The 13411-nt window shown below is 40.3% G+C and overlaps 1 protein-coding gene across 1 annotated transcript in view; it reads left to right on the plus strand.

Annotated features, from left to right (window-relative positions):
- The window catches only part of gng12b (guanine nucleotide binding protein (G protein), gamma 12b), a 34250-nt gene extending 21661 nt beyond the window's left edge, over positions 1 to 12589 (plus strand). Inside the window, exons 3-4 of the mRNA XM_023287506.3 lie at positions 9578 to 9698; positions 9801 to 12589. Coding sequence (XP_023143274.1) covers positions 9606 to 9698; positions 9801 to 9926 — 219 coding nt within the window. The 5' untranslated portion in view covers positions 9578 to 9605 and the 3' untranslated portion in view covers positions 9927 to 12589. The remainder of the gene's footprint in view (positions 1 to 9577; positions 9699 to 9800) is intronic.
- The last annotated feature ends 822 nt before the right edge of the window (positions 12590 to 13411 follow it).

The raw sequence follows: 13411 nt of genomic DNA on the forward strand, positions 1-13411 counted from the left end.
AACCACATGCACTAATTTCTGCTATGCTCTTGAATGACAGGGTGGTGCAGTTAGAGTGTAAATGCTGGATTATTGCAACAATGAGAGCTGTGACTTGGTTGTTTGGCTCCATGTGAGAGCAGCAGGCTAAAGGTGGTGTGAGAATGAGGGGCTGTGGGTTTTCTGAATTCCTATCCGGTGAGCGGAGCATTGGTTTCTGTCTAGACAAAGCTCAGTTGTCGGGGAGACCCGTGCAGATCCAGGACTGCCCCGGGCTCCAGGAAGTGTTGGTGGGAGAGGAGAGTGTTTTTTTGTTTTTTTTCCATCCTGCTCACTTTTCCCTTCTTGGGGGATTTCAACGAATGCAGTCTATGCTGAGAGTGGGATTTTTTTGTGTGTTCGTTGGCTGTGGGAGTTTTTCTCCCATGATAGGGTGGAGACAGCTTGGTGCATTTGTGCAGTGATATCAACAGCATAAAAAAATCTCACTGCTTTCATGTCTCCCACTCAGCAGGAAATAGCAGCCTGGCCCACCTTGCATGCAGAACAATCACAGATGCACACCCTGCCACACACACTCACTCACTCCCTTGTGTAGGAGTCTGTGTAGAGTCCATCACATTAGCAACTTTTTTTTTTACCTCCAGACGCCACGCCACAAAAGCAGATCTGTACACTCTGCTCATGGAGCCACTTTGTTTGACTCTATTGTCTCTGAGTGATTGTGTGCAGCAAGATAAGGAGAAACAAGCAGCGTGACGGTTCACACAGTGTCAGATCAGGGAGCAGACAGGGCTGACTAAGGGTTCATTAACTGTTACACTCAGCCGTGCCCTGAGGGCTCTTTCTTGGAGACCGTTCCACTGGAGTCGAGACAGTTCCTTGTCTTTAGAGGATTTGATGTGCTGACAGCAGAGTTATTAGGTGTTTCCAGTATCTAAGTGTCTGGAAAAAGACAGAAACAACCCTGTGGAACCCCCATCCCAAGTTGCATTTCTTCCAGCGGTTTGCTCACTTGTTCATCATGAGGCCACACCTTGTACGAAAGTCACAATTTGTCTTACAGTTTGACAGCCAGGAGTTTCATAGTGACTGTTTATGGTGTTTGAAAACTAATTCACATCTCATGGGCAGCCACCAGATTGTTACTAATTTGCACACAAGATGGGCAACTAATTTTTAAAACCATACAAATAAGAATGAAGGAATTTTCTGAAACAGGAAAAATCATTAGGGCTCATCTTCTGGGATCCACAAATGTATATACAACATTTGATAGCAATACATAGTTCAGTTGTTAAGATATTTCAGTCTGGGCTAAAGTAATGGACTGAGAGATGGAAAATAAAGGGAACAAAAACACAAAAAGAAAAGCTTTTATCGAGAGAGCTGCCTCCAAAGCATCTTTTATTTTTCATGCAACAGGTTTGCATGATTGCCCCCACCCACATTCATCTGGATGACAGTATCATGGTATTAATAGAAGCAGCTGGTGACACATTGCATTGCATCTGGCCGTCCAGATTTAGCTCCAGACATGGTGGAGCAGATTCTTTGTGTCAGTCGTTTCCCCTGTATGCGTCAAATATGAAGCCAAATCTACAGGTTTTTTGGAAAACTATCAAAGCGAAGCAGGGAGGAAACTCAGCACATGTATGATGATGTGTAGTAGAAGAGAGTAGCACCTGGTTTAGGGGCTTTTTGGCTGCTTGTCTTCCACTGAATTGCGAGCGCATGAAAGAAAAGTTGCCTGAAACTTCAAAGGGATCCCTAATCCGTGGATGTTATTCACCGTACCTCTCTGCAGGGAGTGGACGGAGGGCTGTAGATGAACTTATTTCTCTAGGAATGAGAAGCACATTACTCACAGCTTTGAACTTTTTAACGGCTGTGACTGTCTGCAGGCTGTGTGACCGGACCCACACACACACACACACACACACACACACACACACACACACACACACACACACAAAAAATACTAACGCACACTCTCAGAAGAACCTGTTTTTTCTGCACATGGGACCCAGGTGGGAATAAAAGGACTGGATGACAGAAACCGGAGTGAGAATCTGTTGTCCCAAGGCTGACCTCACCTTCAGCAAAGGTGTTGCATGCCACTACAGCTCAGGGGAAAGGCGTACAGTGAGAGAAACTCACAACCTATGACTCAACGGTTTGGAACCCACATCTCCTGTTCCTGTCTGCAGCGCAAACACCAACACCTTCTGTGCTTCTTTCTGTGTCGGCTAACTTCACACAGCTAGGTGTTCAAAGCATTTTTAGACAGCACAAGTGACGCCTTTGAAGATCTGTCATCACCGCCACACATAATCGATGATGTTCCCTGCACAGAACAAAATGTTAGTCATACAGTTTGTCTCAAACCAAGAGACACTGTGTTTGTTTCCTCTTTGGGAGGCCTCTGTCTCTTTCCTCTGCACGCCTGACTGGACAGTCTGGCTCCCAGATAGCATCAAGCTGTCTGAGATTAGCACTCATGAGGGCGCAGTTAAACTTGTCAAAGCTGTGAACTCCTGTCCCGGCTGCCTCTGTTCTGCACAATGCACAAATAGCCATTGTGAGTGTGGCACAATACTGATAGCCTGTCTGCATTGTCACCGTGCCTCTCAACTGTGCCTAAGCCTCAGAGCTTATTGTCGAGGCAGTCACAGATCCTGGCCCAGGAGCTGGACTGTGGAGCCTGCCGGTGTTGTTGCCAGGCAGTTTAGCAGTGTAACACACTGATAACGGAGCTGTTCTGTGTCCCCTGGCACAACATTTTTGGAACTAGGCAGCTGATAACAAATCATTCAGGCTGCAGCCCAGAGTCTGCCTTCTGTTGTGTCAAACACTGGAGAACACCGTGAATGAAATGTACCATGGTTTCTTTGTGATGTCTGTTATTGCACTATGGACAGCATAAAAGCAAATACTTGTTGAAGTTTACGTTGCCATTGGTAGACCAGCTCAGATGTGTTATTCCTCTGAACTCCAATCAGTTTCTGGGTGTTGTTGTTTCTGCGGTCACATTTTTGTTCACTGTGTGCTAATTTCTTCAAGGCAATATAAAGTCCTGCATCTCTAAAGAAACAGTCTAGCTATGGTTAGAAGCAGAGAAAACCCAAAAATGTCTTCTGTTCTGTATAGCAAAGTTATAATGCCATAAATCATGAAAAGCAAACCAAAAAAATTAAAGGTGGATTTCTTTAATTAGTTATTAATTGGACAAACAAGGACTCAACATGTATAACATTTTCCATGTGTCCACAGTTGTTAACAATATTGGACAAAATGGTGGCTTTATATGCTGTAGCTATTTTGCTGTTTTAACTTTCTTTTGGTTCTTGTCTACTCTCTGCTCCGTGTAAACACGACCTGCAGTTCTGCCCAATTCAACCAAAAAGTCCTTGAACTTTTTGTCATGTGACTAATGATCACAGTTAAGGAGGTCGTGGCCTTTCAGTTGTGCTGAGGAGTGCAAAATTTTTTGTTTTTAATAGAATCTGTTTAAAGCAAATGTTTACTCTTAAAGAAGACGCGTAGAATAAAACTATTTCATGAAATACGATGATTTCAAGCTTTCAAGTTTTCTAACAGGACAGGACATCACAGATGCATTGTTTAAGGATAGTTGGAAAGTTGAAAACGATTCTGTCTGTTTTTGCAGCTTCCAGCTCTGATGAATGGTGTAATTTTGGTATAATCTTTTTTTTAAAGTCAACATGCCTTTCAAACCCACGGGCGGGTTTTTGGGGTTCAGATTATTAATAACAGGCTACTAACAGCAGAATAATATGATAACAGAATACACTGCATCAGGAAGAGTTCCAGATTTTGTAGTTTAATCTAAAGATCTAAATGTATCTAGTGTTCATGTTTATGTATTGTTCTGTACAGGACGTTTGGCTCAGCGTGTTTGAAACACCCTGTGATCTAAACCATCAGAAGTCTGTTTATGTTGATGCATTCCCAGACTGAAAATTCTAGAGTTACATGAAACATTTTAGGAGTACACTAGTCGTCTATCAGTTGTAGTGTTCTAGCAGAACAGGCTTTAAAAGCTGGCAGACGCACGAAAATCTCTCTTGGCTGTTGTCCTCAGAGGCTGACACAATGCACTTCACACTGTCTGAGCTGCCACAGAAACTCTGATTTCCACTGATAACTCCTGTGTCAGCGGTCCGTCTGATAGAGCTAGAGGTGTAACTACCACGCTGTCTGTGACATCAGTTTTGAACAACAGGCCCAGCAGCTCTGACTAGTGGTATGGTTTTTTCTGTACCTCTTGATTACTGCTCCAGTTGTGAAGCTTCAAAAGCAGGTATTTAAATTCCTTACGCCATTCTTTTCCATGTGGAACCATGATGCAGACGTAGTTCCAAAACTGATAAGTTTCTGGTGTTCAGAAATCATTTTACACATTTTATGCAGTTACACTAGTTGGAAGTTAGAGGTTTACTCAGTTTGGTTTCAGTGATCAATTGCTGTGTTCTCACTTTTGTTACAATTTGTGAATTTAGAAATAGTGCGATTATTGAGAGCTCATACACTTTTGAATCATTTGTCACTGAGGTGTTATTGCACTGTGTTATACAGTACTCAGATGTGTTGTATATGTGTTGTAATCTGATTAACTGATTAATCATTTAGTCCTTAATCTATGAGAAAATACTTCAAATTGCTTGTTCTGGCCAACAAGCGACTGTATTTAGTCCTGAGTGCTGTAGGTTTTAATTCAGTGTCGGTAAGTTACTGGGGTATTGGCAGTAGATCTAAGCAGTGTGTAGTGTTACACACCGTAGGGCAAAATCTGCTGTCATAAACTGTGCAGAACCTCCCTGCTGGCACTGTGAGAGCCCACCTGTGCAAAGCCCTGCAGCCACATCAAAGAAACATCTCCACTGTAAGACTTCAAATATATTTTTATCAATGCTTTCAGTGTGCCACATGTTTACATTCACCACATATTAGTCCGCACGCTAGATGCAGACAGACGCGCCACAGCTGAAGACATAGCAGACATTCTTTTGGCTAGAAGGATTTTAATGGCTCAGTCCGTGTACTAAGACTTACACACCCTGCAGTGATAAATGCTGCCTGCTTGTTTGTGTTTGTTTACTGGAGTCGAGACTCTTTTCACTCATGCATTTGTTAGACTGAGGCTTTAAAGAATAAAAAATGCAACTAAGTCAGAGATTAAAATATACTTTTATGTTTTCTTTCAGCATCTTCAGATTTTGTTCATTCGGTGTTTATTGCAGAATATATAGCAGCAGTGGTTTGAGCCTATTAAACCTTAAAGACATAGTTCGGTATGTTGGGAAATGGATTTCTTTGCCTGCCAATACCACTTTAATGTCTGTTTGTTAAATAAAAAGTTACAACTAGGAGAATGTTAACTTAGCTTAGCCTGGCTCATAAAAACCTTGTAAAAATCATGCTGGTAAATGGATTATATGACACTTGGACATAGAGTGGCTCTTTATGTAATAAGCTCGCCTCCTGACTTCATATTTAATGTACAGAGATAAGAGTGGTATCAATCTCCCAACTGTCAGCAAAGAAATTAACAATGTGAGTGACTGCAGCTTCAATGAAAGGATACAAGTCAAAGAAATCTGACCTTTTGTACAAAAAAGTTACATGGTCACTGATTCATGACCTAGAAACAGTGCAAAGTCTGAATAGTTTCTTTTTCATTTCACACCTCAGGGTTTCTTTTCAAATGTTTATTAATCCTCAACATTTCTGATTATTTAAGGGTTTACTTTAGCTGTACATAAAAAAAAGGCAAAAACCTTTTGCAGAATGTACAAAATGAAAGGTGATGTCATTAAATGCCCTGTTTTCTCCAACCGTCAAAAGTCAAAAACATTCAGTTTACTATCAGATAAAACCAAAAAGCAGTAAAAGTAAAATGTTGAAAATTTAGATTTTTGTCATTTAAAAATGATTTCAGTGCTTTATGGGTGGTCAGTGGGCTGAACATGACGAATTGAAATGCATTGTAGTTAAGCTTAGGTTCAATAGCCGCTGTCTAATCAATTTACAACATGTATTAGAGCATTACTAAAGGAGATAGTATAAACACTGTGACTGTTACACAAGGAAGCTGGCATGAATTTATCAAAAAACTGACTCAGCAATTCAATCTCTGTGTCAAACGTGGTGGCTGACCTCTGTCTCAAATGACCTTAAATAACCTTGAAATCTGCTAATTGCATTGTTTTAAATCACAATTTTTCTTTGAAAACAGTACATTTTTAGCCCTGTTTATGAAACATTAAAATCACTATCAGTGACATTGTAGTAGGTCATGGTGACAGAGTGCCCTCTACTCTACTAAGCATGCAGGTCAACTTTCACTGCTGCTTTTATCATTACATCAGTCATACCAGGACAGGTATGAGTGCGCTTTATGTTTTGCACACAGTGCCTCAGTTTTTTTTCCACCAAGATAAATGTCAGCTTTTTCTGGCTTAGTGTGAATGTTAATAAATTAAGGCAAGACACTAGGCAACAGCATCACTGCTTTATTCTTCCACAGCACGTCTTCTTTCAGAGTAGTGGCATGAAAATGTCCAAAATACACATATAGGCGATGATTTTACCTCACTTTGTCTTGAAGATATTCATGCAAATTAGTGCCCATATGTCACCAAATCAAGAATTTGAACCTGGATCTATGCGGTGTTCAAGTATCTACTGAAAATTAATTAGATAACAACACATTGCAGACTTTAACCATGTAAAATACGTAGACATGCACTGCAAAAAGATACTGTTTTAATGTAGTTAACCACTTGGGAATGTTTCATAATGATACACAATAGTTATCATTTTTAACTTTTCATCTGTATCGTCTTTCCTTAAATATCACAAAAGATGATCTTTTGGGCTACAAATATGTCATGATTCAGCAAGGTTAACCATTGACTATGATCAAGTGCTTTGAGGTTTGCAATCTGCGTAAGTGCCACTTTCAGGGCTCCATAGTAGCAGCCAGCGTCACTCAGTGCAGATGTTAGGGAGGGTGATCACTAACTAACCCTGCTGTGACGCAGCTTTCCCATTTTTCAGCGTCCACTTATGCCATGGCCAGTGCTGCTGTGGACTTACAAACTGCAGCTGTGTTGAAAAGAAATGCACAATGTCAAGTGCTATGTTCCCTGGAACAATGAGTGCACAGGTCAAGTAAGCAAAACCTGCGAAAGCACATCGTGTACGCTGGTGCAACAGTAAATACATTGCTTCTGGTTTCAGTGTCAGCAGGCAGTCTTTATGAAAGCTACCTTAGCAAATTTGTTGCAAAAGTCTTGCACTCTTCTCATAGCAGAGACTCTTTCTGTTTCCTTGGTGACTCTCCTATGTGAGCAGCTTCTATTTTTAAAGCTTCTACCCCATATTTAATCATTTATACTCTGGAGCATAACTGGCGATCCTGCTTCCTATGGAGGAAGCGGAAGGGAGTGGGTGGGGGGATTAGATGGATGCATGGTGTCGTCTCCTTTCTGAGGTCGGTTCTGCTGTTGCCCATGTTTCATTTCCCTTCCATTTCAGCATGTTCCCCTCCTCCACAATATCCTGCACAAGAGCACAGAGCAAGCATTTGCTGCACCACATGCCAAAGATCATTTTTTTTTGTCAGTCCCATAGAGACACTTTTTGCTGTGTTTTGTTCATTTGTTCTAGCAGCAAGATCTGCAAATCGTCACAGCTGAACAGTTGTTTAACACACACAAGGCATTCTCATTTATTGCTCAGCAGTGTGTGTACTGTGTGCTACTTTAAAACTGAACACAAGATGTTCTGTTACTCTTGCATTGGTGGATGTTCCTCCTTCTTCTAGGAAGTGATGTTTGTGCAGAAGACAGAAGAGAGACATGAGGTTCAGCTGAAATACTGCTTCCCCTTTGAATTCTGCACATCAGTTGGCCGGAGTGAGAGGCAGAAAATAGCAACTGTGCAGGCTCTCCTTCAAGTAGTTCAGCGAGTGATGTAATGAACCGGTAAAAGCAAACCATCGTATCCTGGAAGTGGGAATTGTGAAACAGGAGTCTGTTATATTGGGTCACAGCTTCTACGCAAATTGACTCAATTCCAGATAAGTCAACTGTCATTTCTGAGAAGTTGCACAGCTCTGAAGATTAGAAATTTCTGCTTCAACATCTTTACACATCACATTTTTTTCCCGTCATGTTTTGCAAAACTGTTCTCACACATGCTGCTAAAAAAAAGGAAAAGATGCGCTTTGATCGCTTTTTTCTTGTTGTTTTTATTTTTAATATCTGTCAGTCTCCCACCCACTGACTGGATTATCTGAACAAATGTTAGATTGAATTCTGTGGTATTTTGTGTAGACGTCACATCTGTTTGTTACCTCCTGACATTTCTAGGTCAAAGGTTTCACTTATCCTCTGAAATTGAAATTTCTACCAAATAGATTGCTGCCAAAACAACATTTTATAATTTCCACATGATGAATCCTGATGACTTTGGTGATCACCTGACTTTTCCTCGAGCGCTAACATGGAGTAGATTTTTTGTGGTTTTGAGTAAAATGCTTTTACATTTCCATCACTATCAGACCATTACTATGTTAGTGCTATTTAGTAAATACTAGCATGTTATGAAGCTGAACTGACACAGGTAGTACTGGTAAACATTACCTGCTGAATATTAGCCTGTTAGCACTGTCACTGTGAGCATGCTTCATACTTGTAGCTTAAAGCACTGCTGTGAGAAAGTAAAGCCTCACAGATTTGCTAGCATGCTATAGAATCTTAAAGGCAAATCCATGCCTTTTTGCATAACTGATGCAGACTTTCAAAGCAGACATCGGGCGTACATGCGTTGATGCCTCCTTTGACAGTTCGGTTTCTGCTAGCCAGCTAGCAGTGACCATTCTCAAGCTCAGTCAGCTGCCTTTCCAGTGAAATATAAGTTCATCATTTTGCTCATCTTTATAATTGGGTGTCACATTCCTTAGGCCCATAACTATCTACATTGTACATCCTAAACAGCATTTCAGTGTTCGTGTATATGCAGATGACACATTTTTGTAGGCTCATGGTACAACTTCAAGCAAGACATAGCTGTTCACTGAAGTCCTGTTTGGTATTTTCTGTTATTCATCTGTTTCTCCTGTTAAAGCTTTTAAACAATCTCAGGCCGCTTATAAACATCATGAATTTTTTATTCTGGTAATAACTTAATGTTTGATATTGTATTTGTACACATTAACCTTGGCAGAAAAACACATGGGATATGGGAAGAACTGCAAGCTATAAAGTATAAAGTGACGTTGCTTTCTAAATAAGGTTACTGTAATTACTATTTAAACCAATAACAACATTAAATCTAAGTTAATTCCGTAAGTTCATGGTGTAAAGTCAGTCCTAGCTACACCCATATTGTTACAGCAGCCTGACTAATGTTCTTCTTTATTCCCAGAGGAACATCTTGTTCCCAGCCAGCATGTGAATATATTAATTACACTGTGGTTTTGTTGGTTTCCGTTGTGCAAATACCAACAGCATTTCTGCACGCATGTAATAATGTGCATGCAGTAACTGTAAATTTATTTCTTACACAGGTTAAAGAACAGCTGTCCGAAAACTGCAATGTCATCCAAAATGCACAGCTCCAGTAGTATCGCTCAGGCCAGGCGGACGGTGCAGCAGCTGAGGATAGAGGCGAGCATCGAGAGGATAAAGGTGTGTCTGCATTCACAGTCACTCACCACTGCGAGTGTCCTTTTTTCCAGTTTTCTACATGTGTATTAAGGTAGATCACTGTGTGGACTGTTTCCTTTGCAGGTGTCCAAGGCTTCGTCAGACCTGATGCGCTACTGTGGAGAACATGCCAAGAATGATCCGCTGCTCATGGGTATCCCAGCTTCAGAAAACCCTTTCAAAGACAAGAAGCCTTGCACTGTTTTGTAGAGAAACACCTGAACTCTTGCTGCTTTCGATTTGGATTCTAATGTGTAAAAGCGCTGATAGTAATGCTGTTCACGACTTGCCTTAAGGCCAGTACACCTGTTAAGTTTTTCACACGCCTGCTGCAGTTTGACAAAGAATGCAATCCCCTCTGTCTTTTAGCCAGATAGCAGTGACACCAAAGAACAGGCAGAAATCTGATGCTGTGGCCTCGGATCAAAGCTTTTGCTCAAACAATGATGACTAATATTTTGCATGAGGGCTCGGTGGTGACTTTTGTTTCTCTGCACTGTAATCTGACAAGATCTCGAACCCCACAGAGGTCGGCCTGAAAGAAGCTGTGCCATGAATGAGAGAGATGATGACTCCGTAATTATCACAGCATGCATAAACATGCGGCCTCAATCATCAGTCCAATCAGATTTAGGCTTTCACCTCTTGCTTTCATCAGGCTCGCTTGAGGAAATGGTTGTTATAGTTTGTGTCCTACTGATAATGAGCACCGAGATAATGACATCCTGTCGTTCGACGGGTAAACTGTGCCGTCCATCACAGGAGGACAGATCGGAAGAGAGGAGGTTCATTGCCGCTAATGGACAGCTTCTGCTTTGTATGGTCGCCTGCAGTAAGAAGTAATAGTTTTTAAAAGTGATCATTAAACTGTTTCTCACTTTCTCTTTGCATAGAGCAAACACATGGGTTCAGACTGTCCTGACATATTCAGCTGAACCTACCCAGAGACAAACATTTAAGTTTAAATAGCGACATAATTTTCATCTTTTCAGATATTAAGACACAGTGATAAGATGTGGGGCTGAAATGATAACAATTTACATTTTTCTTTGAACCCCCTGCAGTTTAGCAGTGCAATGACTTTAATTGAATTCAGAACAACTCTTTTCTATATCATGAATGTAGCATCCACAAGTTTTAATAGCTGATAAGTGATTTTCCTCATCAAAGTATCTTTCCCTTTTCAACATAAAAAAGTACCAGAATGAAACATGGCCTCAGACCACTATACACCATACTGTAGATGATACTTTAAGATGTGGTACAATCAAAAAGTTCTTGGACTACTTGTGCTGCATACACATCGAGCATGTCATGGTCATTTACCTGCAACGTTGTCTGAGCAGCAACTATCACAGGTCAAAATGCTGCATGACATTAGATGATCAACAGCAAGACGTGGGTTATACATGTTTTTGTGACCACTGATAGGTGTGCGTTGGCAGTCCTAATGTGGAGCTCAAACTGGAACACGTTAGCAGTGAGGATGGTCAAACCTTTATGTGAAGAATAATCGCTGTTGAGAAAAACTGAGTCCAAACAACAGTGGAAGAGCTTCTGTCTCCAAGACCAGAGAAGGTGCATCAGGCCAAGAGCACCAGGAGCATCTTTGCTGTTTTCTTCAACATTTTTGGATGTTTGCACCATGAATTCACCCCCAGCAGTGAGTTTTACCGTAATATACTGAAGCATTTGAATGAGTAATGTACTTTGCGCCTCTTAATGTGGTAACAATACATGTTTCTTTTGGCCGCACTAACACAATCATAGCTATGTGCCTGCTCAGCTCACCAGATTTTGCTCCTTTGACCTCTTCCTTTTCCTCAAACGAAGTTAAAGTTGAAGTAGATCCAGTGCCCATCACAGATGATGCTTGACATGTTTACATCAGGGGACATTCAGGGAACATTACAAGCTTGACATTAGAAGAGTGGTGTATCGCTGCGCAAGGAGACTACTTTGACAGTGATGGCAGTGACAGTTACATCTGGTATAGTTTTTGATTTTAGAATCACAGTCTTGCAGCATTTTGATCACATCTCACATTCCTTATTCTTCAATTATCTAACAAATAATTCCCCATCACCGCAGAAGAAAAATATTCAACACCAATCTGTGCCATCTGATCAGATAGTTTGTCTGCTCCTGTCTGCAGACCTGAGGCGTCTTACTATCTCACTATTCAGGCACTGTGAAACCTGCAAACACCAGATGACTGTTATGAGTCTGAAACATTCCATGTTTACAGCTGCTCTACTCTGAGTTTATCTTGTTTGACATAGCTGTAACTTTGTGACATTTGTGTGTTGTGCTCATGCAAAAAAGGAAAAAAGAAACACGAGCAACTAATTTTGCAATTTTACCAGCTGCAGCCTTAATGATGAAGTGATCCTGCTTCAACCTCTAAACTACCTTTTTGTCACATAAGTGCTGTTGTCTAAAACTGTGAATAATAAAGGCCCTTTAGGTGAGTTAAGGGAGTATATCTTATTGTATTTACCCTCTTAACTCCATGTATGTGTATGGCATAGTTCAAAATGACTCATGCTCACTAATTGCATTAAGATGCATCTCATATGTCCATATATGTTGTAGCTAAATATGGATGTTCAAATACCACAGTTTGTGCTTGCTTGTTACTGTTTAACATATTGATTCAGTCCAACCTCACTTTTGCAAAATTAATTCAACTTTTTGAATTAAAACTGAATGTGTTTGGGTTAATGGTTTGATTGTTTTTTTCTAGTGAATTTGTGCTTTTGTCAGAGAAACATTTACAGTATGTGGTTTTCTACACATGGTGTGTATAACAACTTACTGTAATATTCTGCCTTTACCTGTTGGTGGTAAGTGCGAATAAACTTTAAAAATTAGTCATTTACAATCTTTTTTTCCCAACTGATACTTTCCAGGAGTGTCAGATATCATATTCTGGCATTCATATTTGCTAAGTTAAAGTATCTAACTTCAACAGATTTTAGGTATCAGTGTGTTTGAATCTTGTGTTAAGTAACAAGCTTTTGAATGACAGATGACCAGCTTAAAGTGTCATTTATATAAATTAAAGCTGCACTCATTTATATTTTTATGGCAACAACAGATCAAATGTGAAAGGGATTGTGAAAAATGGCAAACCCACAGTAAATAGTCATCTGATTCTGTAGTTCCCTGCTGTGTAATGGAGCATTTTAGCATCTTGTATGACATTGTTTTGATTTATTCATCTGCAGCTTTAATGTTCTCGTTTACACTCAATGCTCTCACCAGCAGCTGTTTCGAGCTCAATGAAACCGCCTCTAAGCTACCTGAAAAGGTCAACCGGTTAGCAGGTAAACATAGTAGAGCATCTAGCTGCTGAAAAAAGAAACTTTTTTTTTTTCACTAAAACAGAGTTAAAATTGAACTTTGATTTGTTAGGAGGACACAAAGATGATTCATCTTTCTACCTGTCTGCTGGAACAGACAATTGTTTATTAACAAGTTACTTTTATCACATTTATGAAGTAATATTATGTCAATGTATGCTTTACAGCCTATTTTATTTTCACCACTGGCCAGGAAATTGATTAATGCTGCTTTAAATGGGATTGCTGCTCGCTTGTTGTGTTGTTTATTGAGACAATCCTACATAGAGGTTAGTATTTGTATCCCTGAGGCTTTACATCCTTTCGGTGTTTGCTTACAGGATGCTTGAA

This window comes from Amphiprion ocellaris, chromosome 2 (genome assembly GCF_022539595.1).
Source record: "Amphiprion ocellaris isolate individual 3 ecotype Okinawa chromosome 2, ASM2253959v1, whole genome shotgun sequence".
Lineage (NCBI taxonomy): Eukaryota > Metazoa > Chordata > Actinopteri > Pomacentridae > Amphiprion > Amphiprion ocellaris.